The sequence below is a fragment of the Lithobates pipiens genome, unplaced genomic scaffold (assembly GCF_037356315.1).
Source record: "Lithobates pipiens isolate NorthernLeopardFrog02 unplaced genomic scaffold, aLitPip1_a1.2 Scaffold_13, whole genome shotgun sequence".
Taxonomy (NCBI): Eukaryota; Metazoa; Chordata; class Amphibia; order Anura; family Ranidae; genus Lithobates; species Lithobates pipiens.
The window spans coordinates 148537191-148564224 of NW_027507718.1; the positions used below are offsets into that span (position 1 = coordinate 148537191).

At 43.8% G+C, this 27034-nt stretch overlaps 1 protein-coding gene across 1 annotated transcript in view; it reads left to right on the forward strand.

Moving 5' to 3' along the window:
* The window catches only part of SIRT6 (sirtuin 6), a 247455-nt gene extending 237044 nt beyond the window's left edge, over nt 1-10411 (forward strand). The window contains exon 8 of the mRNA XM_077475724.1: nt 9646-10411. Coding sequence (XP_077331850.1) covers nt 9646-9732 — 87 coding nt within the window. The 3' untranslated portion in view covers nt 9733-10411. The remainder of the gene's footprint in view (nt 1-9645) is intronic.
* Nucleotides 10412-27034: the final 16623 nt, after the last annotated feature.

Genomic DNA, 27034 nt, shown 5'->3' on the forward strand with positions numbered 1-27034 from the left:
TTGCACCTTGTTCCCAGATGCCCATTGTCATGCTGGCATAGCTGGGGGCAAAATTTGCCCCCATAGCTGTGCCTTGAGTCTGTAGATGATATTGGTTGGGCAGCATTTTTTGGGATTCTATGATAAATTCTGCCTGTCTAGAATTGATTAAGGGGTCTTGGGAGAGGAAATATTGTACTGTTTCTATTGCGATGTCATGGGGGATTGATGTGTACAATGAGCAAACATCAAGGGATAATCACAGGTAGTTTTGCAGGGTGTTCAATAGATGGATACCGTCATGAATATATGCTGGTAGATTTTGAGCCAGTGGTTGCAGAAAATGATCAATGATCAATGGTAATGGAAAAGAGATTGGCAACGATGCCCATGGCCACCACTATGGGGAGTCCAGGGGGATCAGTCAAGCTTTTGTGAATTTTGGGGAGATTTTGAGAAATGCGGCTTTGGGTTTTTCAATAAATCCATCTTTGGTGGCTTTATCAACCAACATGTGGGCTTCAGAAGTGAATTGGGATAATAGATCACGGGGGAGTCTGATATAGGTGTTGCTGTCGGACAGAAGTCTATGGGCTTCTTTGACATATGCGTCCCTATTTTGGATAACAATTCATCTTCCCTTGTCGGCTGTTTGGATAACGATGCCAGTATTTTGGGTTAGGGCCTTAAGGCATGCCCTTTCTGGCACTGAGACGTTGTTTATGTGAGGGGTCGGGGTCTGGTTACACATACGTTTGATTTCAGAAAAGACGACTTGGTAGAAGCTCTCAAATATATAAAAAGGAAGGCTATGGGGGTACCTCATCCCAAATATCACTTACAACAAAAACGACCAGAATGACGAACTATTTCGGTACCAGTGAGTAACTTGTATACAATATCATTTTAACAAATTTATTCGAAAAAATATCTGTATATAAACATTTAAAAACATGAAGGATGTTCTTGCAGATTACAGCAATTCCAGTTACAATATATGTCAAAGACAAAGTGGTTAACGTGTTTCTCAGACAGCTTCTTCAGAACCACAGGTCTATAGAATTAAATCTGGAGAACCTTGAATTAAAAAGGAAGAGAAGGAGAAATCATTAGGTATATGCCCCACGTGTGTAAATTCTTTTATCATCACCATAACCATAGTTTAAACTAGATGCATTTATGGACCAAATATGGTCCTACAGTCCATTTACATTTTTTTAGACCCCAAGACAGAGGACCAGAAATAAAAACCTAGTGATTAGAAGCGATGGACCCCTCCCAGCCACAAAAGCGGGCAGACAGAGATAGATATATGCAGGATTTGACCCAAAGTATCCCCTACAAAAAATAATAAATGTAATTGCTTATTAACAAAGCATTAACTGACAAAGTATCAAAAACACCCATAAGGGAAATATATGCGGGAGCAAGTGCAGTGAACCATACAGCCATAATACTACTGACAGGTAGCCAACTTCAAATGGTAACAGTCACTCAAACTTCAGTCTTCATTGAAAGCAAGCATCAGTACATCCTAAATATAAATACACACCTATAAGCAGCATGTAGATATCAACCACTAAGGGGACTCTATAGGTGACTACACACAAAGCTATAATTACTTAATAAATATTATCAAGAAGCTTCGCTCCTTTAGCAGTAAGGATTTTCACCAATTGTCATACAAGCGCTGCAGTGTAACAAGGTCATGTCAGTGCTGCATCTTGAAGCTTTAAAGTAGACAACAAAGAAAGCCCAGCTAGGCACCTGGAGCTACTAAAAAAAGCAATATAAATAATACATAAAATACATAAGCAATGCTGCCAGTCAGTGTTCAGCTATTAGGATCCACCGCTGTCACATAATATACATATAGTTCAAGGTTCATGTGCCCTAGTTGTCCTTATCTCTGCATATCGGCCACTCTGCACATCCACCGCTTATCAGACCAACAAGTCCACTCAGTTTAAATAGAGCTCATTGCACCAAAACTGCACACAAAATCATTACCAATATCCCTATCAGCTGGAGATCCTCAAAGTACTAGCAGCTGTTGCTATAGAGGCATGACTCCTTGTACTCCGGCGTCCTGACTCATTCATCTGCCCACATGTCGGATGAATGTTCCCCAGTCACATGCGCAGAGCTAAAAATAAACAAATAATGAACACAGCACCGGCCATTACCCTAGAAACATGACGCCATTAAGATCAGCGTCATGGCGCTTGCTCCAGCACAAGCAATACAATCCAGTGCAGCTTAAAATCCAAAACATAAGGATACAGCCACAGACAGGCCACCACAGCTCCCCAATCCCCATAGACCATCACCCCACAACCCTGAGGGAAAAGGGGGAGGAGGAGGGGTCAACCACACAACACACACGGCAGTCCGCACCAGTGTCTCCTAACGAAGACACCCCACACAGTGGCACAGGACACCCACAATTCCAACATTTTAACAAAAAATGAAAAACAATAAATAAGAACACAAACAAAAAACGGGGAACAAATGGTAAGGAGACCAGGGATTCCCCTTGATGCCACCCCCTCAACACCACCACCGTGGACAGATCAAGGGAAGAGTACACAGACTTCCCCTTATCCCTCCAAATCTATGCCATGCCAGGTGGGACCCTATCTACCACCACCACGCCTTGGAGTCAAATCCAGCGTTCTCGTCCAGCATCATTGACCCAATCTCAGTAGATAATTACTAAGGGGTATATACCAATTTGTTCATGTCTCCCCTTAATTGAAACAACAATTGCTAATACAATTCATTTTATTTCATTGTGCTAATATTTCGTTCATAAATGCATCTAGTTTAAACTATGGTTATGGTGATGATAAAAGAATTTACACACTTACGTGGGGCATATACCTAATGATTTCTCCTTCTCTCCCTTTTTAATTCAAGGTTCTCCAGATTTAAGTCTATAGACCTGTGGTTCTGAGGAAGCTGTCTGCGAAACGCGTTAACCACTTTGTCTTTGACATATATTGTAACTGGAATTGCTGTAATCTGCAAGAACATGCTTCATGTTTATATACAGATTTTTTTTGAATAAATTTGTTAAAATGATATTGTATATGAGTTCCTCACTGGTACCGAAATAGTCCGTCATTCTGGTTGTTTTTGTTGTTGGTAGAAGCTCTGTATATATGGGTGGGATTGAAGATGGATTTTGGACGGAATGAAGTATGTTGAACAGGTTGCCATCTAGATAAAGGAAGGCCCGTAGACGTGGTGCATCTGGATTTTTCAAAACCATTCGACACAGTTCCCCATAAACGTTTACTGCATAAAATAAGGTCCGTTGGCCTGGACCATGGGGTGAGTACATGGATTGAAAACTGGCTACAAAGGCGAGTTCAGAGGGTAGTTATAAATGGGGAGTACTCAAAGTGGTCAGGGATGGGTAGTGGGGTCCCCCGGGGTTCTGTGCAGTGACCAATCCTATTTAATTTGTTCATAAACAACCTGGAGGATGGGGTAAACAGTTCAATCTCTGTATTTGTGAGCGATACTAAGCTAAGCAAATAGACTAACAAAGCAAACAGAATATTGGCATGCATTAAAAAGGCGATTAATTCCTGAAATAAAACTACAATTCTCCCGCTCTACAAGACTCTGGTCCGGCTGCAACTTGAGTATGCTGTCCAGTTCTGGGCACCAGTCCTCAGGAAGGATGTGCTGGAAATTAAGCGAGTACAAAGCAGGGCAACAAAGCTAATAAAGTGTGGATATTGGTTATGAATAAGGATGAGCTCCGGCATGTTCACACAACCCACATGCAGAGCACGCCAGGAAGTCGGCGCAGCGCTAATCACAGGTAGTGAGACATTGTGTGATAGGCAGTGAGGAGTGAAATCAAAAATGTACGTTCCCCTGATGAAGTCACGTGGTGTGACATCACACGTAGGGACAGGGAAGGACGCTCTATGCTGATTTACACTACACAAGCTCGCTGCTCGTCGGATATAAGCTGTTTTAGCCCCTGTACACACGGTCGGAGATTTTGCCAACCAAATCCGTCGGATTTAGTCCGACGGATTGTGTCCGAAACTGTTGCATACACACGGTCGGGCCAAGTTGTCTGATTTAGCGGTTGCCAAGAACGCGGTGATGTAAGCCGTGTACGGCGGGACTAGAAAAAGGAAGTTCAGCACCACGTCCTGCACCCTTTGGGCTCCTTCTGCTGATCTCGTGTCTATCGCGTGTTAGTAGAAGTTTGGTGAGAGACAATTCGCGCTTTTCAGATTTGTGATTCAGATCGCTACAGCTCTTCAGTTTGTGCTTGTCTTTGCGTATCTGATAATCAGTGCGTGCAGTCAGTAAGTATTTGTTGATCATTGTGGACCATATCTTGGTATAGTGCGCTTTGAAAGGCATTTCTTATTGTCTGCTTGCTTCTGCTATTCAGGTCGTTCTTTCAGGCCTTGCTGTTTATCTGTGCTTTCTGGTGTCCGTTCTGACCAGCCGACCATTTTCAAACCATGTTTCCTCTACGTACTCGTCGTAGAGTTTCTGCTGTGCAGGGGCTTCGTGTTGGGGTTGTTACTTTGACACAAGCCCGGTCCATGAACAGGGAGGGGAGGCGTTTGTGGACCAAGAATTGGTTGCGCCAGCGTGACCAGTTCTCGCACATGCCTTTGCTCCGTGAGATCCAGGAGAATAATCCTGATGATTTCAGAAATTATCTCCGGATGATGGACCCCGTTTTTCACCATCTGCTGGCTTTGCTGACCCCTTATATCACCAGGCAGGATACCTGCATGTGGCAAGCCATCACTTCGGAGCAGAGGCTCATCGCCACGTTGCACTGCTTGGCGACTGGTAGAAGCCTTCAGGACCTCAAGTTCTCTACAGGCATCTCCCCCCAGGCTCTGGGGCTCATTATTCCAGAGACCTGTTCTGCCAGCATTCAGGTCCTGCAGAAGGACCATATGAAGGTAAGTTTTATCCTTTAACATCACATTCTATGTATTTCATGATTGCTAATGTCTTGCATTTCTTTCCTCATTCCCTAATTTCCATCATTGCAATATGCCCTAATTTATATGCTCTGCCCCTTTGTCCTCATGCATATTTGCCTCACTAACTTCCCCACCATGCTCTTCTTGGTCCATAAAACTATAGTCTAGTCACTTAACAATGTCTTTTGTCAGCTCCATAGTATTGCTTTACCCTAAAATGTCTACAAATGTGATGTGTGTGCTTCAATTCATGCAGAGTGGAGTTTTTTTTTTTTGGGGGGGGGGGGGGTTGTGCCAAACTCATTAGGAACCCTCCTCTCCCCAACTGCTAGCTCAGCTGATAGCAATCCTCTATCTGCTGACTTTACCAAACTCAATACACACTATAACTTCCTTTTTGATGCTCACATTTATGGATGAATTCACCTAAGCATGTAGTGCAAGGGCCTGCCTCAATACTTTCAAATGTTTTTTTTTTTGGTTTTAACCTATTAATTATCTGGATATGTAATCGCAGAATGTCAAAAAGTGCATACATTTTGGTTAATTTTTGTTATTATGACACTTCTTACCTGTCCCGTGGGCTGCCAATAGTGTAACTAAGGAGGGGCTTCCCAAAGTAGCACACATTATTTAGCCATTCAGCTCTCAATCAAGTGGAGAGGGTTACCTGTCCTAAACATCCCCCCCTCATTTTTTAGCAAGGGCCCATCAGATGGGGGGGTTAGGACTCTCATAAGGGGACATTAGACTTTAGGCTTTAAATACTCAGTTCCCAAAATGTTTGACTAATTTAGTCACAAAATGTTTGTGTGTAATCTGCTTGGAATGTTGATTGGTCAAATTAATAATTTTTGTTCTTGTTTCACTCCACAGTGTCCTTCAACGCCACAGGAATGGCAGACTGTGGCCTCCCACTTTGCCAGTCGTTGGGACTTTCCCAATTGTGGAGGAGCAATAGATGGGAAGCACGTCTGCATCGTCCCACCACCCAACTCGGGGTCGTACTATTATAATTATAAGGGGTTTCATAGTATCGTGATGTTGGCGGTGGTGTCTGCGACATATGAGTTTTTGTATGTGGACGTGGGGCAAAATGGACAGATGTCGGATGGTGGAGTCTTCGCACGGAGTTCTACTGGCGTCTCCAGAGTGGCAGTCTGGGCTTGCCACCCCCAGAGGAGAATCAGGAAGGACTCCCGTTCATCTTCGTCGCGGATGAGGCGTTTACCCTGGCGAACCATCTGATGCGGCCTTTCCCCATGAGGACCCTCACCCCAGACCAGAGAATTTTTAATTTCCGCCTGTCCAGAGCCCGAAGAGTGGTGGAGAACACCTTTGGAATACTGGCCAGCCGGTTCCGCCTTTTTCTTACGCCTATTCACATGGCGGAATACAAACTGAATCACATAGTGCTGGCGTGCTGTGTTCTGCACAATTTGAATTTGAAAAAAGTTTCTGTGAACTATGCGGTCTCAGTTGGTCAACAAGAAGCAGACTTGATGGAAAATGCAGATAACCTCACGGGCCTTGAACATGCTCATCCTGGTTTGCCCCCCCAAAGCGCCCGTGAGGTTAGAACACAATACATGGACTACTTTGTGGGTAGGGGGGCCATTGATATGCCAGACAATGTCTGAGCGGTATTTTAAAAATACATTTGGATCTGAAACTCCTTCATTTACTGCTTGGCTTGGTTTTAGGTGTCTCCTAGGTATAATTAGGTTTTTTCAAGTTGTGCCTTTTTCACCAACTGTGCAACCCCAAGTTCAGAGCGAGATAAGGGGACAGTCTCTTCTTCAGATAATGTTATTATGTTGTAGGTCTGCTACACACACACCTTCTTTTTTGGTAACTAATGTATGTAGTGCATTACTGACCAAAATCATGCTCATTTTCAGCACCATGGCAGGAAAATGGCATGATTGTAAAAATTTACACATCACTGTGGGTGTTTTTTTTATTAAAGGCACATCCACTATGTCCTCCAAGTGCACTGCAAAAGTACACCTGAAACTGCACTTGGAGTGCAAAGTGGAGTTGACTTTAGTAAATCACACTCCTTCTCAGCACAAACTCAAATTGTACTCCAAATACATTTTTGTTGCCTTGAAAAAGGAAGCCACACATTGTTGATAATTTAACTTTTTAATACAAGCACATTCACATGTGCGTTTTGAAAATGTTTATACAACCAACCAAGAAATAGTGTGTTTCTAAAACAGAGTTTAATAAAAATGTGGGTTACTTGGTGTTTTTGGGGAAACAGGCATGTATCTAACTGTAAAATACAGAACACAGGAACCTACAAAGTTCAACTTTGAAAAGTGAAGACAATATCAGCCATGAGTATGTACAAACTGGGCTGATATTGCCTTCATCACATGGGGTGTGAACCCTGAAAAATCCAAATTTGGAAGATGCACACAGTGTGTCAACATGTGCTATCTCCCATCCTGGGGGATCAATGTACATGCTTTGGGGCTGCAACCCCTTCATCTCAGACACTTTACACAAAACACGTACATTGATCCCCCATGATGGGAGATAATGCATGTTTACACACTCTGTGCATCTTCCAAATGTCGAATTTGGAGAAATACAACATTTTGAGTTAAAAATTTCCAAAAAAAGACCCTATCTAGTTTTGGGTGTTTCACACTCTCCCCAAAACATCAATGATATTCTTCAATTTTTGAGTTACATCATTGATGTTTTGCAGGATATGTTCCCAATCCGGATTGCACTCCATTATCTCCACGATCTGGGCACTTTCACTGGTAAAACGGGAATCTTCTTCCACATCACCTACAAAACAAAGCAAAAAAAAAACACCATGTAATATAAATATGGTGACATACATTGATGAGCTTACCGGAAACTGTGTTCTCCCACACTCACCTGTTGTGGGGACAATTTGCCCAACCTCCACGATCTCTCCTTCCTCCTCCTCCTGCTCCTCTCTTTGTGCTTTTGGAAGTTGTCCTTCTTTGTGAGGGGTGGGGTCCCTGGTGTCCTCATACTTGCCGAGTCTTCTCTCCCCTATGAGATTGGAAAAAAATAAAGAATTGGCACACAGAGGGCAGATTTAACAATATGAAACATTGTTTGGAAGTGTTGTTCAATTGTTTATTTTTGCCGAGCTTCAAGGTCATAACATTATTGGGGACACTGTGTTCAGCTGGAATACTTACCGGAAGAACGATGTTTCCTACAAACGAATGAAACCATGAACTTGAAAGTGGCCATTTTAAAATGCACAACATGAACTCAAAGCACATGGAGCAGTATGCAAGCAATAATAATCATATGAACACACGACAACTACTTACTTTTGTCAAGAACATGCTTGATCCTTATGTACTGCTCGTGCTCCCTCAGTTTCATGTCTGACCAGCGTTTTCTCAGTTGATCCATGGATCGGTGTACCCCAAAATTATGCAGAAGACTCTTCAAAACTTTATTCATGATCTTGGCCTTTCTGATATTTGGGTTTGGGTAAGGTCCATACTTTCCATCATAGTCAGTCCTGTTCAATATGTCCACCATCTCCAACATCTCTTCAAAAGACATATTTGCGGCCTTGTCTTGTCTTCCTGGATCGGGACGTTTCAGGCTCCGGGCTTTCCTCACTCTCCTCCTCGTTAGCATAATTATTAGTGCGCACCTGTGTTCTCTCCGCCATGTGCTCTCCCCACTGCGCCAGAAGCGAAGGGGCGGGGAATAGTCTGGAACGAACGTCAGGGGCGGGCGGAGTTGCATGCATGCGCACTGTATATAAAACGCAACACGCGTGTGTCATCCGTACGAACTGTGAACAAAGGGAGAAGCTGAGGCGACGAACGTGCAAACGAAGTTAAAATTTTTAACTTGGTACATCACTAGGCTACACTGCTTCTAGATTGAGGCCTGCATTAGTGGAGTTTAGCCTGACATTAGGGTTTGTCTTGTGCTGTGTCTTGCAGACATTATGGACGGGTTTAATGACTATAGCTTCCTCCCTCTGTTGATCAATAAATACCGAGACATGCCCATCCTGTGGCAAACAACACACCCTCTGTATAGTAACAGACCAAAGAGGAAGGCAGCACTGTTGGAACTGGTTGAGTTTGTGAAGCCGGTGGTCCCCAGGGCAGATGACAAATATATCAAAAAGAAAATTGGGAACCTCATTAGTACATATCTGAGGGAGAGGAGCAAGGTGCTGAAGTCCATGAAATCTGGAGCTTCAGTAGCTGAGGTTTATGTCCCCAGCCTGTGGTATTATGACAGGATGCATTTTCTGGAAGACCAGGCTGAGGCCAGAGAATCCCTCTCTACTCTTCCTTCCACGCGTCCTTCTATGCTACATTCCACACCTGCTGAGTCTTCCGATGCCCAACCTGGGCCTTCCACTCAGGAAGAACTGGAGGAGCCCAGCTTGAGCCAGATATAGTATTGTTGTACATATTTGTGTAGTCAAAATGAATGATGTTAACTTGATTTCTGCTCCCTAATTGGTGAGTTTATAAAGTGTTTCACATATCAATAGACAGTAGTGGCCAAAACCTTTGGGACAAGAAAGAAAAATGCTGGGCTCAGAATGATAGTCTTTTCGATTGTTTAACAATTTGCAACAGTGTTGATGTAAAAATTGTGTGTGTTTGATGAACCAAAAACTAAAACTATGTCCCTTTTTCATACACAGGAAGAACTCCGCCAGGACCAGGAGGGTGTGGAATGCAGCAGCCAGAAGGTGGCTGTGGAAAGTGGCAGCCAGGAGGAGGCGGAGTAAGCGGCAGCCAGGCGGTGGGCAGCCAAAGGAGCCTCACCGAATGCCAGGTCCCTCCCCTCCGCCTTCCACGCAGAAGGGCGAGAAAGGGGGGGAATGTTGTGGAGTCGGCCCTGAGGCTGATTGGTGAGGCTTCTGCGGCACTCCAAGCCAAACCCACCTACCAAGAGGCCTTTGCCGCCATGGTTGCGTGCAAGCTTGATAAAATGGAGCAGGGGCAATAGATCTTGTGTGAGCAGGTTATTCTACAAACCCTCAACATGTGTCTGTTGGGCCAAATGACACCAGAAACACACTTGTGTCGTTTGGCCCATGCCCCTGCTCCTCCTCCTCCTTCTGCCACACCTCCAGTGCCACAACCACAGCCTGGAAGGAAGCATGGAAGGAAGACCAGAGAGTGATGACCTGGGTTCAGTCTGGTCTGACAGAAGATGCAGCCTGTTGTAGTACCACAGCCTGGGAACATAGATGTCATCTGCTGCTGTTCCGGGTTTCATGGACTTCAGGACCAGACTTCTCTCCCTCAGATATGTATTCCTCAGGCCACCAATTTTTGCGTTTAAATAGCTGATGTGTGCCCTGGGGGCCCAAGGCTTCACGAATCTCCCCAGTTTTGACATTGCTGCCTCCCTCTTTATCTGTCACTGACACCGAAAAAAAGGTATTTTTTGTTTGGATAAAATACTTGCGTATGTGTTTTCCTTCCAAAAGGACAGTTTATTTGTGAGCAGGCAGGTACATTTCCAAAAAACAAAGTGAAATAAATAACAAGGGGTGCCCTGTAGATTAAAAAAGAAAAACAAAATCAAAAAAATAGAATAATGTTGTTGTTAGTTTACACACAAAAAAAATACCGTATTTGCCGGTGTATAAGACAACCTTTTATACTTAAAAAAAATCCCCCAAATATCGGGGGTCGTCTTATACGCCGGTATATGGATGTCAGCATTAATGTCCGCGCCGAGCCAATCACGGCAAGCGATGTATTCTATTAATGAATACAAAGCCTGCACGGATTGGCTTTGAGATTCAGAGAGGCATGGGCTGATGATGTTCTAACCTGTGCCAATCACGGCGAGCAATGTATTCTATTAATGAATACAAAACCTGCTCGGATTGGCAGAGGCTGTAATATCAGCCCGTGCCTCTCTGAATCTCAAAGCCAATCCCTGCAGGCTTTGTATTCATTAATAGAATACATTGCTTGCTGTGATTGGCTCGGCGCGGTACACTGTAATACTGTATACAGTATGTTACGGAATGCGGCTACCCCTCGGCTCCTCTTCCCTCCATGGCCACCTCGCCATTCAACACCGGAGATTTGGTTTGAAGCACCCGACCCTCCATCTGGCACCTGACCCTCCATTTGGCACCCGACTTTCCATCAGTGGATTTTGCCAGGCACATGAGGTATTTACCACCACAGCACTGCTTCACAAAGCTTGTGATTAAATTGCACAGACTCATTGCTGTTTCAGTATGTTACCTAAGCTACTAGACAGACTAGTCGAAAGGGGGTCGTCTTATAGGGCGAGCATATGTCAAAACCAACGTTTTAGCTGGACAATTAGGGGGTCGCCTTATACGCCCAGTTGCCTTATACGCCGGCAAATACGGTAAGGAGAAATGAGCAAACTGTCTTTAAAGGAGATTTTTAGGGAATCCCCCCCCCCCCAAACATCCAAAAAAGAAAAAACCTAATCTAAAATTGTGTAGATGTGACGCAAACTAAAATTGTATTGCTGAAATGGTTAAAAAAGAGTAATGAAATCCGTTCGGGAGAAGTGTGTGTGACTATGAGCATCGAAAGAAGTTCGTTCTTGCAGCATTGTAAAGAACAAGAGAATGCGCTTGATGAAAGAATTTTTAACATTGCAGCGTGACGAATGTGCTATATCGCTTACGAGCAGTAGTTTTACCTGAACGAGCACTTCCGTGTCGGAATTTGAATGTGAGCATGCGTGGCACTTGGTCCGATCAAAATGCTCTACACATGATCGGATTAGGTCCGACCGGCCCAGTTGGTCGGGAAATATTTCCAACATGTTGGAAAATTGGGTCAGACGGAGATTCGGACGGAATCAGTCCGATGCATACCACACACAGTCGGATTATCCGACGACACGGTCCGATAGGACACATGCCGACAGATTCTCCGTCCGTGTGTACAAGGCTTTAAAGAGACCTCTTTTGTGAGTACCCTATGTTTATTGTTAATAAAAATTGGATACATTTTAAAAAAAAACTACTACACTATGGTCTTGCTCTTTCTGATTTAAATGGGCTCTATGGAGACAAACTAAAGGAGGAGAGTTGAGTTGGAGAGAGGAGCCTTAACCACTTCCCACCCGGCCAATGCACATATACGGCCGGGTGGGAGCCGTCTACTCCTGATAGGACGTTCAGGAACGTCCATCAGGAGGAGCGGGATCGTGCGCGCGTGTGCCTGCGCAGCGGCGCGATCCTGATGCGCCCGTGTCACCGGGACACGGCGCATCTCAGATCGACAGGAGGGCTCTGTGATTGGCCTTCCTGATCACATGACGGCCGTGTCCAATCACGGCCGTCATGTGATGTAAACAAACAGCCGGTTGCTAGGCAATCGGCTCCTCCTCTCCTCACACAGAAGTCATCGCTGAGGAGAGGAGAGCAGATTGCTGCAGCCGGCTGATGATCAGTGAGTATGAGCTGTTTTTTACAGCTTTTTACTCACTGATCTTCAGTCTAGTGTAAACACACAACACACCACACAGTGTAAACACAGTCCCCACATATGTCCCCATAACACACATGTCCCCAAAACATACATGTCCCCAAAAAATAAAAACACATGTCCCTAATAATAAAAACATGTCCCCCACATATGTCCCACTAAAATCACTTGTCCCAATGATTATGTGCACACATATGTACGTGATCACCTGCACACATATGTACATGATCATTTGCGTACATATGTCCGTGATCTCACAAACCAATTATTATACACTTAACGGAATTTTTTTTACCAAAAACATGTAGCAGAATACATTTTGGCTTAAATTTATGACAAAATTTGATTTTATTGGATTTCTTTTAAAATAGAAAAAAGAAAATATTGTTTTTTTTCCAAATTTCCGCTTTTTTGCGCTTATATCGCAAAAAATAAAAAACGGAGTCGTGAATAAATACCACCAAAATAAATCTCTATTTGTGCGAACAAAATGATAAAAATTTCATTTGGGTACAGTGTAGCATGACCGCGCAATTGTCACTGAAAGCGCTAGAGCGATGAAAGCTGAAAATTGGGCTGGGAAGGAAGGGGGCGAAAGTGCCCTGTATTGCAGTGGTTAAAGGGACCTGCACCTGTGCTGTGACCATCTCCTTGACATATGTGTTTGTATAAAGAAAGTGAAGAAGTGTGGATCCAGAAAGAGGAGCCTTAAAGGGACCCTCATTTATACATTCTTGTCTCCTTGCCTTTGAGGTAAGGGGCCATTACTTACTTAAAGAGGCATTCCACCTACAAAAAAAATATTAAAAGCCAGCAGCTATAAATACTACAGCTGCTGACTTTTAATAAATGGACACTCACCTGTCCCGGGTTCCAGCGATGCCGGCAGCCGAGGCCGATCGATCGCTCGGCTCTCGGCTGCTGCCGCCACCATTCTAGGTGAGGGAATCAGGAAGTGAAGCAATAGGAATTGTCCGCGCTGTCTCTGGGACCCGTGTGTGTCCCAGCAGACAGCGCGACAGAGGTGTTAACACACACCTTATGGGACTTCAATTTTGAGTTTGATACCCAATATTTCACATTAATATATCCATTTTGATTATTTAATACCATTGTGTGTTAACACCTCTGTAGGGTGTTTACAGTCTGTCACTGTGCACTTTATATTTATTTTTGGCACTTTATCTATAAATTCCATTATATTTAAAGCGGGGTTCCACCCTAAAGTGGAACTTCCGCTGATCGGAACCCCCCCCCCCCCCCTCCGGTGTCACAATTGGCACCTTTCAGGGGGGAGGGGGGTGGAGATACCTGTCAAAGACAGGTATTTACACCCACTTCCGGGCATAGACTCCCGAGGGAGTCTATGCCTCTTCCTGTCCTGCCGCGCTGTCTGCTGGGACACACACGGGTCCCAGAGACAGCGCGGACAATTCCTATTGCGCTGCGCGACTCGCGCATGCGCAATAGGGAACCGGGAAGTGAAGCCGATTCGCTTCACTTCCTGATTCCCTCACCTAGAATGGTGGCGGCAGCAACCGAGAGCCGAGCGATCGATCGGCCTCAGCTGCAGGCATCGCTGGAACCCGGGACAGGTGAGTGTCCATTTATTAAAAGTCAGCAGCTGTAGTATTTATAGCTGCTGGCTTTTAATATTTTTTTGTAGGTGGAATCCCTCTTTAATACTGTTATATATCACTATTGTTTACAATATTAGTTAATACCAGGTAATATATGATCCAAGCAGGTAGTTCCTGGTTCTGTTTAGTGCATTGAAATAGCTGCACTTATTCTGTGAGCACTTGGCACTTTTTTTCACGGGGAATTGATGTTATTTTAATATAGATAAAACACATATAGTCCAACATTTGAAGTGTTATATGCATATGCTGTCTCTGTAGTGTGTTTACATATGTTTATTTTTTTTATTTTTTATTTTTCTTAATTAATATTACATTGGAGTTCAATGTGATAGTATCTAACACTAATACATCCCCGGGAGTTTATATACACACAATATTACTGGGTGTTAACACCTCTGCAGTTGTGTTTATAGATTTTCATAGTGCACTTTATATTTTATTATACTTTTTCTATAAATACCCATACTGTCAGTAAAATTCCATTCCTCTTACTGATCAGTCAACTCCGGTCATGTTGATTAGAAGACAGATTTATTACAGATGTACAGTACAAACGGATGAGGGACCCTTCCAGCAGAAGATCCACAGCAAAATCACACCAGGAAATATGTACATAGTTACTTTATAGTAGTATTTGGCAACCTGCCATTGGCTAAGGCACACTGGTGACTCATGGTGCATTGTCAGCTTTATTGCCAAAGCCAGAGTGCCTTCACAAGCTTTCCTAATTTGGTAATATCTGCTAGTTTCTTAAGTATTGTGAAATGAGGAGGGGAAATAGACTTGGCGCTATACCGTTTTGGTTTGAAAAATTAATAATTGGTTATGGTTTATAAAGATTTTTCAGCTTGCTGGTAAATAATAAAATAAAATAAAAAAAACCTAAATAAAAGTAAAAACTATCTGTTCATACCCAACAATAATCTCCAATCTCTTTTCTTAAGTATTGCCCCAGACCTTGGTCAGGACCTGAAAAAGTTTCATAAACAATAAGCCAGCGCCAAACATCGATATCACCTGTAATTCTTTGCATATTTCTTATCATTCCCTCCTCTGATATCTATATTTGCCTCCTCAATTTATTATTTCAGTGCAGGTCCGTTCCACAACTGGGTTTTCAGACCTTACTTCATTTAGAGTACTCTCATCATCATAGATATCTTCTCCTTGGGGAACTGTGTGGTACATTGTCCTGGTCATGGCTGTCTCAATTAATCTTTGAGAGAGTCCTTGAATACAGGGAATACAACAACATCCACAAATGACTAAGATGGCTAAAACCATGGCGATAGAGATCAAACATGAGGTGACAAGTCCAGTCCATTTCCCAAACCAACCTTCAAGCCAATTTGTGAATGGATCATTAATACCCGAGTTTTCTGCGAATTCATTCGATAAAGCTGTCAATCCTTCGAGGGCTCTAGTCACGGTTCCTCCAGGAGCTGTATTGTTAGGAATAAAGGTGCAACACATACCGCCAAACATTTTACAGACCCCTCCTCTTTCTGCTAGGATCATATCTAATGCCATCCTATTCTGCCATGCCATCAAAGAGGTACGGGCTAATTGCTCTGCTAATCCCTTAACTGCATCCCTGGTGTAGTTTACAAACCTTTGTTGGTTATAGTATATATATATAGTTAATCCAGTCAACATTCTTGTTTACTGTCACCCACCAAAGAAGAGACTCAAATCCAGCTGCCACTTGATTCCTAGCCTTAAACTCGCTCGGCACTCCACGTGAAACCCCAATCTCATCCATGTAGATCTGGGGGTCAAAAGACCCTGCAGGAGAGGTGTCCCTTCTGCTCCTCTGGTGACCCTTCTTCCAAGGGGACTCTGACAGTAAGCGCAGAGGCATTGCCAGCTGTACCAGGGCACAATCCCCTCGGGAATTGGCTGGGATTCTCGCTCTGAGCCTCTTATCTCCGCATAACCACCAGACGTCCACCCTCTGGGTATCGTGCTCAACCCAGTCGTCACCCTCTCCCTTTACAATTTTGTTAATCCTCTCCATGCAGTAGTCATCCGGTAAAGACCCCAAATCTGTGCCACTCTCATTCCCCGGAAGTGCAAAACAAGTAAAGTTGCCAGGGTATGCCATGACAGCTGGGGGTATCTGAGATCTCTGAACCTGGGGAAACAACAAACTTAACTTGTGACAGGAAGTGTTGGTGTCAGGTTTGTATGTTTTTTGATACAGCTTTAGCATACACCCTAAGCCATCTGGATCTGTATTATTATTTAAGGGAAAGGGCACTGTAGCTAGCTGGGGTCTGGCCCCTGCACAGACCAAGCAGTTCTCTTTTTTAAGGGTATTAGCAGTATATATTAACCATTCAAGCCATTCATTCTTATCCTGGTATCCTGTTTCTAATATTATAGTTTCTTCCACTGTGAGATTAGTGAATCTCACTGTGGGTCCTAATACCTCTACTGTAAGTTGGTCCTCATTAGCTAATTCTTTCTTCTTGTTTGTCTCATTCTTGGGTTTGACTTCAAGGAAGAATTTTCCCAAAGGGTCAGTTCCTGATATCCAAGCTCCTATACGGTATAACCTCTGATCTTCTAGTTTAGGGTCCTTCAGGGAAATCAATAATATATTGCAATTCTTTGGTTCCGTACAGGGAGAGTGGGCCGCTTTAGTTATGGTTAATCTATTCTTTAAATCTCCTGCTGCTGGGATCTCATATCCCCAATCCTGGGCTGCAGTTGTCCACATGACTGAATCCCAAGTAGTACACCCGGTAGTTCCAGCCAAGTAGCACACGTATTTGTCTGCCCAGGTCAGCTTACCTGCTTCTACCTTATCTCCACAATCTGTCATCTGGCAGAAATTCACCTGTATAGTACTGGTGGTTCCCTCAACAAAGGTGAGGTTCAATGCTCTTCCTGTCTCTTCCCAATTGATTGGTTCCACTATCCTCCCGTGTCTCCTACCTCCCCGTATAGAGGCCTCACCTAGAGTCACCAATGCTGCCACGAGGAACAAAATCCCTACCATCCTATCTGAAGTGAGGGGGGCATAAATAGGGCCTTTTCTTCACCAAGGTTGAGACAAGCAGACCTTTTATCTGCCTCCCTTTGTAGTTGGACTTTCCCCCTCCTTCAGCCTTTCTGTCCCTACTCTGCCTATGTTTACCTTTTTACAGTGGGATTGGTGAATCCAGGTAGTCCTTTCAGCAATTCTTACTGCGGTGGGAGTAGTAAGGAGTACTTGATATGGTCCATCCCACTTAGGGGAGTGCCAGTGCTTCTTTTTGATCACCTTGATGAGGACCCAGTCTCCGATTTGTACTTCGTCTTCTCCTATAGGCTCTCCTTCTGGAATGGAACACACTTGGTTAATTTGTTTCTGCTTTAATAACCTTGACATGTATTCTGCTAAGGTTCTCTCCACTTCCTCTATGTGGGTTTCATTTTTGTAATAAAGGTATTTTATAAGGTCTACCATACATCATTTCAAATGGACTCAGCCCCTCCTTAGTGGGGGTGATGTGCATGCTTAAAATAGCTAGTGGGAGACAGTACATCCAATTTTTCCCTGTCTCTGCCATAGCCTTTTTTAGCTTGCTCTTTAATATCCCATTATGTCTTTCTACGAGCCCTGCTGACTGAGGGTGATATGCACAGTGATTCTTTACTTCTATACCCATCACTTCTGTTAAATGTTTTATGGTCTGATTTACAAAATGTGGACCATTATCACTATAAATCTTCTCTGGTATCCCAAATCGTGGAATGATATCTTTTAGTAAGGCTTTGGATACTGTTAAGGCATCAGCACTTTCTGTGGGGAATATCTCTACCCATTTGGTCAATGCATCAATGATTACCAAACAATATTTCTTCCTTTCACATTTGTCTAATTCAATAAAATCCATGCAAATGTGTTGGAATGGATATTGAGTTGTGGGGAACTTCCCTTTCCGTGGTCTTATGCCTCCCTGAGCATTGTGTCTTGCACATATAATGCATTGAGAACAAAAAGTTTTTGAGTAGTTTGTAAAGCCATAGGCTGCTACCACTTTATTTAGTATCTCACTCATCCCCCTGTTTGACACATGTGTTACTCCATGGGTCAAGAATGCTGCATACTTAAATAAAGACTTTGGCAGGACTGGTTTGTTCTCTGGAGAGATATATATGTCCTCCTGGAGGGTGCATCCTTTTGTGACCCAAAGTTGTTTTTCAGATGGGGGTGCACAACTTTGCATATCCTTCAAAATTGTGTGATCTAATTGTATATCTTCCTGTTGTACTAAGATTTGTGTAGATTGATTAGCTGCTTGTTTAGCAGCTTTGTCTGCTTTTTTATTCCCCTCACGTATTGGGTCTTTGCCTTTTGTATGGGCCTGACATTTACATATTGCCAGCTCCATTGGAAGCTGGATAGCATCGAGTAATCCTAAAATGAAATCGGTATGTGAAATGGGTTTGCCCCCAGTAGTGACCATTCCCCTGTTTTTCCATTGCTGGGCAAATACATGCACTGTAGAAAATGCGTACTGGCTGTCTGTGTAGATGGTGGCCTTTTTCCCTTCAGCTAGGGTAAATGCTCTGGTAAGAGCGATTAATTCTGATACTTGTGCTGAGTAATGTCTAGGTAACATTTCAGCTTCCAGTACCTCTGTTTGTGTGACGACTGCATATCCAGTAGCATTCGTGCCATCAGGATTTTTTCTGCTGGATCCATCAACAAAAAGTGTCATGTCAGAATATGGTAATGGGGTGTCTTTAAGGTTACTCCTAGGTAATACCTTCTCAGCAATAGCGGTCGTACAATCATGTTTTTCACCGTCTGTTGGTATTGGCAGAAGTGTGGATGGGTTTAAAGTAGTGCACCTTTGGATGGTTATATGCGGTTGTGTCAAAAGCACAGTCATACAGGATAAGTGTCTTGCTGGGCTAAGGTGTGAAATTTTCTGTTGTAGTAATATTACTGATACAGCATGTGGGACCTTTAATATGAGCGGGTGATACAGTACAATGGAGGCTGAAGCCTTAATCGCTTCTGCTGCTGTGACCACTGCCTGCACACATGGGGGAAGTGCTCTTGTCACATTATCAAGTTTAGTGGAGTAATATGCGATTGGTCTTTGTTTACCCCCATGTGTCTGTGTCAGTACTGATGTCATGTGTCCATCTCTTGAATCCACAGTTTGCTCAAAGTTTCTCATAGTTGGGTAGTCCCAGCACTGAGGTGCTTGTTAATGTTCTTTTTAATTCAGTAAAAGCTGTCTCACTTTCTTCATTCCACTGTATGTCATCCTGGGGGGGGCCATGGGTTCCCCATGTATTGCTTGCACTAAAGGTGCAGTCAAGACTGAATAGTTGGGAATCCATGTCCTACAGAAGTTTGCCATACCCAGAAATGACATCATCTGCTTCTTTGTTTTTGGCACTTGGAGAATTACTTGTATCCTTTCATCATCTAAATGTTTCCCCTCCTTTGAAATGTTATATCCCAGGTATCTAACATTATCCTGGCAGAACTGCAATTTATTCCTATTTACTTTATGGCCCTGCTCACATAAAAACTGCAAAAGGGCTATGGTGTCTAATGCACAATTTTTTTTTGTTGGAGACGCCAGGAGAATGTCATCTACATAAAGTAGAAGCTGACTGCCTCCTGGTGGCTCAAACTGTGCTAAATTTGCTGACATTGCCTGTGCAAAAATAGTGGGCGATTCACAATACCCCTGTGATAATCTTGTGAAGGTATATCTTTTTCTTTTGTAGGTAAAAGCAAACCAAAACTGATGGTCTGGGTGAATTGGTATGCTAAAAAAGGCATTACTGATATCTATAACTGAGAATACCTTGCTGTCTGGAGAGAGATCATTGAGCAAAGTATGGGGGTCTGGCACCACTGGCGCTTGGGGTATCACTGACTGATTTACCGCTTGAAGGTCCTGTACCATTCTCCACCCCACAGAGGGTGGTTGTTTCTTCACAGGAAACAAAGGGGTATTGCAAGGGCTGTCTGGGCAGGGTATAACTATCCCTGCTTTTAAAAGGTCCTGTATCACCGGGGGTATGCCCTCCTCTGCTTCCTTCCTCGGGGGGTACTGTCTGATGGGGTCTGTGGTGTGATTTTGGAGTGATAGTCACTGGCTGGACTCCCTTGATAAGTCCTACATCTGCCGGTCCCTTGGTCCAGAGTTTCTCTGGAACCTGGTCCAAAGGATCAGCATCAGTCACCAAATATCATGGTGTTATGGACTTTCACACATGGGCAGATGGTGTAGTAGTGACCTCATCTCCCCTGGGTCGCTGACAGAAGTAGCCAGTAGAATAACTTTCATACATGTCTGGTATCCTTGTCTGCTTCCAGTCTTGCAATTCCTGGCATTGTTTTACAAAATCCCCACAATCCACCCAAGCCCTATCTTTCGGTTTACTGAGGGACAGATGGGGGGTTGTTTCCTTAAACAAATCCTTTTCCTCTGGTGGCAGAACACAAGATGATGCACAAAACCCTTCATTGTTCCAATAGACATTAGTTAACTGTAACACCACTTTCTTTTTCAAAAAGAAGTGTGAGGTATAGTCTCTGTCCGGTCCTGGTGTCTTTTTAACCCACATAGTGCAATGCACTCTGCCCATTGGCTGGAAATCTACTGACCTTTTAGACCCCATGACTTCCCTTGTATGTTTAACCATTTTCTCGATCGATTCTGAAGTAATTTTGTCTTTAAGGTATGCATCTAGTGAGTAATAGTAATAGTTTTCATCCCATGGGTGGAGAACAAGTTCTTTCCCCACCTTCACTGTGAACCCCGTGTCTTGTGCATGTATTGACATGTGCATTGCTGACATCAAATCTCTTCCTAGTAAGTTTACTGGGCATACAGTTGATAGGATTACCCTAGTAGTTACTCGCATCCCTATCCTGGGATGTTCTACTGTGACATATTCAGAAAGGGCCTCTCTTTCTGGTGTACCATTTACTCCCTGTACCAAAATTGATTTTGTGGATTGTTTTATTTGTGGTATGTCCCCTGGATGTATTAATGTCCTGGATGCTCCAGAATCTACCAAAAACTTAACTTCTTTCCCTTCAATCTTTAGGGTCATCCGCGGTAGGTTATCCACATATCCTACCCTACCCAGGTGACTTATGCTCTCGATGTCTAGTCATTCTGTCCTTCAGGGGCCTGATCCCTCTGGACAGTCTCTGGCCAGATATCCCTGTCGGTGGCATGTCCAACATTCAATTTTTTTTACCCATTCCCTATTTTGCCATCCTTCTCTGTTCCCTTCATTCCTACCTCTTCCTCTATACCTGCCCCTTCCTCTCCCCCTGTTGCCGCCCCGACCTCTCCCTCTGTTCTCGGGTGCGGCATCAACAGTATATTCCTCCCCATCATCCTCATTATTGTCACCTTGCAAGAAAACTTTCACATTCTTCTTTCCTTTCCCCTTAAGCCACCTTTCATTATGTTTTGCCCATTGTAATGTGTCTAACACTGCAGCTGTTCTATATGTGACCATACTTTTTGTGATATACTCTTTGTGCTCTGGTTTTAATCCATTAAATAAAGTAATCTTCAGCTGTTGCTGATATGCACTATTAACGTCCTCTGATTCCGGTAACCCGGAGTATGATTTGAAAATTTCCCTTAATCTATTTAAATAATCGTTAACATTTTCCTTATCCTCTTGTGCAGTCATATTGATCTTTTGCCAATCTGTGCGCTGGATGAATCTATTAGTTATTCGTTGGAGAAGATTATTTACTCTCGCATTTAAATCTGCGTGATTTGGAGCAAGAGGCAGTCCCCTATTCCCTTGGTGGTCCACTGCACATGGTTCCCAGTCTCCTTTTACTGAGGCCCAATCTGGCCCCAATACACGTCTGATTGCCCGCTCTACCTCCACCCCATTTCGTTTATAGCTATCTCGTAGCCCTTGAATATTTTCAACAAATTCTGCTGGACCTAATTTGGGGTGCTTAATATGTTCGGTGGCTTTTTGTACCTCACTTTTAGTCCAAGGCCGATATACGGTCATAGTAAGAGGCTGGACTTGTCCATTTATGTTTTGACCTGCCATTGGATTAGGGACCTCAATCAGAGGGCACATATTCTCCTCCTCCTCCTCCCCAGGGTATCTTGTGAGAGCTCTTCGATTTCGGGCTGTTTCCCCCGCCTGTGCCCTCCCCTTAGCAATGGCTTCCATTAATGTCTCTATCATGGATCTGTTTAACCTAGGGCTGTCATGGGTTGCTTGTGCAATAGGGGAGATGCCCAAGCCTTTCTGTGGGGGCTGGTTGGGTCCCTTCTGGGGGGTGGAGGCTTGAAGGGGAAGAGGGTGTGACTGCAGGATGAAGGGGTTAGTTCCAGCCCCCTGTGGCAGGGTGGGATATGTTGGCTGTGGAGGGGGCGGGGCATGATACGGCGGTGGTTGCTGCACTATACACATAGTATCATCTTCTCCATCATGGATTTTGCAAAAGTGTTCGATACAGTTCCGCACACACGGCTCATGTGTAAGGTAAAGTCTACAGGTTTGGAAATATCAGTTTGTAAATGGATAGAAAACTGGCTAAAAGACAGAATTCAGAGAGTAGTGGTTAATGATTCTTACTCTGAATGGTCTAAGGTTATCAGTGGTGTACCCCAAGGTTCAGTGTTGGGACCCTTACTTTTTAATATCTTTATAAATGATATTGGGTCTGGGATCAAAAGTAACATTTCCGTGTTTGCAGATGACACCAAGCTATGCAGTGGAATAACGTCCTTACAGGATGTCCCCAATTTACAAGTCGACCTCAATGCTCTGTCTACTTGGGCGACTATGTGGCAGATGAGGTTTAATGTAAAGTTATGCACTTGGGGGCTAAGAATATGCATGCATCATACATGCTAGGGGGAGTACAACTGGGGAATCCATAGTGAAGAAGGATCTGGGGGTTTTGGTAGATCATAAGCTCAATAATAGCATGCAATGCCAAGCTGCGGTTTCCAAAGCGAGCAAAGTCCTTTCCTGTATTAAGAGAGGTATGTACTCCAGAGAGAGAGATATCATTTTGCCCCTGTTCAAATCATTAGTAAGACCTCATCTGGAATATGCAGTTCAGTTTTGGGCACCAGTTCTCAAAAAGGATATCGGTGAACTGGAGAAAGTGCAGAGAAGGGCAACCAAACTGATAAGAGGCATGGAGGAACTCGGCTATGAGGAAAGATTAGAGGAATTGAATTCATTCACTCTTGATAAGAGGAGATTAAGGGGGGATATGATCAACATGTACAAATATATAAGGGGTCCATATAGGGAACTCGGTGTCGAGTTATTCACTTTATTGTCAACAAAGAGGACAAGGGGGCACTCTTTACGTCTAGAGGAAAAGAGATTTCATCTCCAAATACGGAAAGGTTTCTTCACAGTAAGAGCTGTGAAAATGTGGAATAGACTCCCTGCAGAGGTGGTTCTGGCCAGCTCAGTGGATTGCTTTAAGAAGGGCCTGGATTATTTCCTAAGTGTACATAATATAACTGGGTACTAACATTTATAGGTAAAGTTGATCCGGGGAAAATCCGATTGCCTCTCGGGGGATCAGGAAGGAATTTTTTCCCTTGCATTAGCAAATTGGATCATGCTCTGCTGGTTTTTTTTTTGCCTTCCTCTGGATCAACTGTGGGTATATGGGCTGGTATGATATTTATTATTTATTTATTTATTTATTTATTTATTTATTTTTTGGGGTTGAAGTGGATGGACTTGTCTTTTTTCAACCTGACTAACTATGTAACTGCATTTGGGATTTATTCCTTTGGTTTGATTTAGCTTTACTTTCTGCTCTACTCTGCGCTTGGTGCAACCATTCCTCTGCTACTTGAAGTCCATATCGCTTCTGATCCTTTGGTCCAAACATTTTAATTCTATCTACTAAAGCTTGACAACCCCTCACTGTTAGTTTCCCATTAAACCCACAGTCCTTTTCCCACTTACGGCAATATTTAACATTCTTTGGACTTTTACCATGCATACATTTCTTATCACCTTCTAATGGTACATTTGGTACACAGCAACAACAAAAACAAGCGCAAGAAATACCTTTGCAGAGTCTATTCCCCATGTCTCTCTCTCTCTTTTTTTTTTTTACACACACACACACCAAAAAAAAAGAAAAAAAAAAGGCAAGTGCACTAGAATTCCTTGGGGGGGGGGGTTGGTGGGTGTGAGTCCAGTTTTTTTTTTTTAACCAAAAAATCTGCAGGGACAGAGATACTACCATTAGCATTTAAGCGGGCCTTTTATCAATTTGTAAACCACCAGACTATCAACCCTTGGATCATGAACAATAAGAATACAAGAGAAGCAAAAATATCAAGACACTCCACACCCAGTAGAGAATCCCAAAAAAAATCACTGCAGTAAGGTTAAACATGAGGAAGAAAGACCAAGAGAGTTAGTCTCATGTGTTAACAAATGCAGCAAAAGGAACAGTGCTGGAAATATTGCTCTCGAGAGAAAAAGAGAAAAAGAATCGATCTACGGGGTCGAAGTGTTGCTGAGAAAGTTCCTACTCGCACATTCACTTCCTCTTTTGTCCCAACCATCAAAAACCTGAAATGGCCACCGTGACTCTCTGTAATCTATCCAGAATACTTGTAGTCACTATTCACAACAATTATCAATCAACTTCCGGTATCTTATATTTTTTGTAATCTGTCTCGGACAGCGGGCTACGTCTATTTACCATAGGCAACGTCCCCAAGTGCCTCTGTCTTCGGCCCCTGTGTCACCTAGCCACTGTGCCGGCATACTCAATAAATTGAAAAACCCAAATCACCTTGAGTAGAAGAGAAAAGAAAAGATATGTCTTACCTTTCACAGACGGAGGACTGGATAAAATAAGTCCAGTAACAGAGCTTAGGTGTGGTTCCGGAACCGACCAGCCTCTTTTTACAACTTAACGTGAGTGGGAGGACCTAGGTCTCGGCAAGAGGTAGTCTGATACTCACCGATATTTTGGACGGAACCGTTCGATCCACCACCTAATCCTTGCTTCCGGCTCGAAAGGACCATGATGTCAGTAAAACTCCATTCCTCTTACTGATCAGTCAACTCCGGTCATGTTGATTAGAAGACAGATTTATTACAGATGTACAGTACAAACGGATGAGGGACCCTTGCAGCAGAAGATCCACAGCAAAATCACACCCGGAAATATGTACATGTTACTTTATAGTAGTATTTGGCAACCTGCCATTGGCTAAGGCACACTGGTGACTCATGGTGCATTGTCAGCTTTATTGCCAAAGCCAGAGTGCCTTCACAAGCTTTCCTAATTTGGTAATATCTGCTAGTTTCTTAAGTATTGCCCCAGACCTTGGTCAGGACCTGAAAAAGTTGCATAAACAATAAGCCAGCGCCTTTTCAGCTACACAAAGTACACACAAGGAACAAGGCAAACATCGATATCACCTGTAATTCTTTGCATATTTCTTATCACATACTGCAATTAATTTCAGGTCATATAGAACCATCAAGAGTACATTGTACACCCAAATATTGTATTTGCCCTGTATACCATTTGAGAGTCACGTAATACAATAGACTAAGAATAGCGCGACATCAACTTTCCCCACAAAAATGTACGCCTTTAGAATGCCTGAAGGGGGTGATTGGATTTTGGGGTCCTGTACGTGGTTAGACTGCCAAAAGTCCCACACGTGTGGTATCCCCATACTCAGGAAACGCAGAAAGATGTATTTTGGGGTGTAATTCCACATATAACCATGCCATGTTTGAACAAAATATAATTTAGTGACAACTTTATGTATAAAAAAAAAAGTTTGTAATTTTCCTGCAACTTGTGGAAATTGCTGAGAGGCTCAAAATGCCTCTCAGCAATTTCCTTGGGATGCCTACTTTCCAAAATGGGGGTTGCCATTTTAGCACCTCAAGAAATGAGATGGACAGTCATAAACTAAAAGCTGTGTAAATTCCAGAAAATTTAACTAATGCCGCGTACACACGATCAAACAATCCGGTGGAAAAGTCCGGCGGACTCACTTTTATCCAAAAGTCTGGCGGACAATACGGCCGTGTGTGTGCTAGTCCGCCATACTTTCAAAATGAATGGACTTTTCCTGCACAGAGAAAAGTCCGTTCATTTTGAGCGCGGCTCCGGGTAACCGGGACTAGTGAAGGAAGCGTCTCTGGCCCCGTCACCTGGTATGGACTTAAAGGGGAAGACCTATGCAGAAAAAATGGCGTGGGGGTCCCCCCCTAGGTCCATATCAGACTCTTATCCGAGCATGCAACCTGGCCGGTCAGGAAAGGGGGTGGGAATGAGTGAGCGCCCCCCCTCCTGAGCCGTACCAGGCCGCGTGCCTTCAACATGGGGGGGTGCTTTGGGGAAGGGGGGCCGCGCGGCCCCCCACCCCAAAGCACCTTGTCCCCATGTTGATGAGGACAAGGGCCTCTTCCCGACAACCCTGACCATTGGTTGTCAGGGTCTGTGGGCGGGGGGCTTATCGGAATCCGTGAGACCCCTTTAATAAGCCCCTACCCATTCACCTGTGAAAAAATGTAAAAAAAACACAACACACAAGGGTTAAGATAGTTTATTGCACAGCTCCGGGGGTCTTCTTCCATCTTCGTGGGTCTTCTCACCGGACTCCTCTGCTATCTTCTGCTCTTTTACTAGCAGAGGAGCCCGGCTTTCTTCTTCATCACCGCCCTCTTCTTCCAACTTCGAGGGTCTTGTTCCCCTCTTTGGGGGTCTTGTCCCCCTCTTCGGTTCTTCTTGCCGGGCCTCCGCACCTTCTAGCTCTTTTACAAGCGGTGGCCCGGTCTTCTGTCACCGCCGCCTTCTGTTCTTCTCTTCTTGAGCTGTTGCCTCGTCGCTGTCTCTGGCCACAATGACAGGCACGCGGCGTGCGACGACTTATATAGGGACATCGCCGGATGATGTCCCCACCCATTATGATGT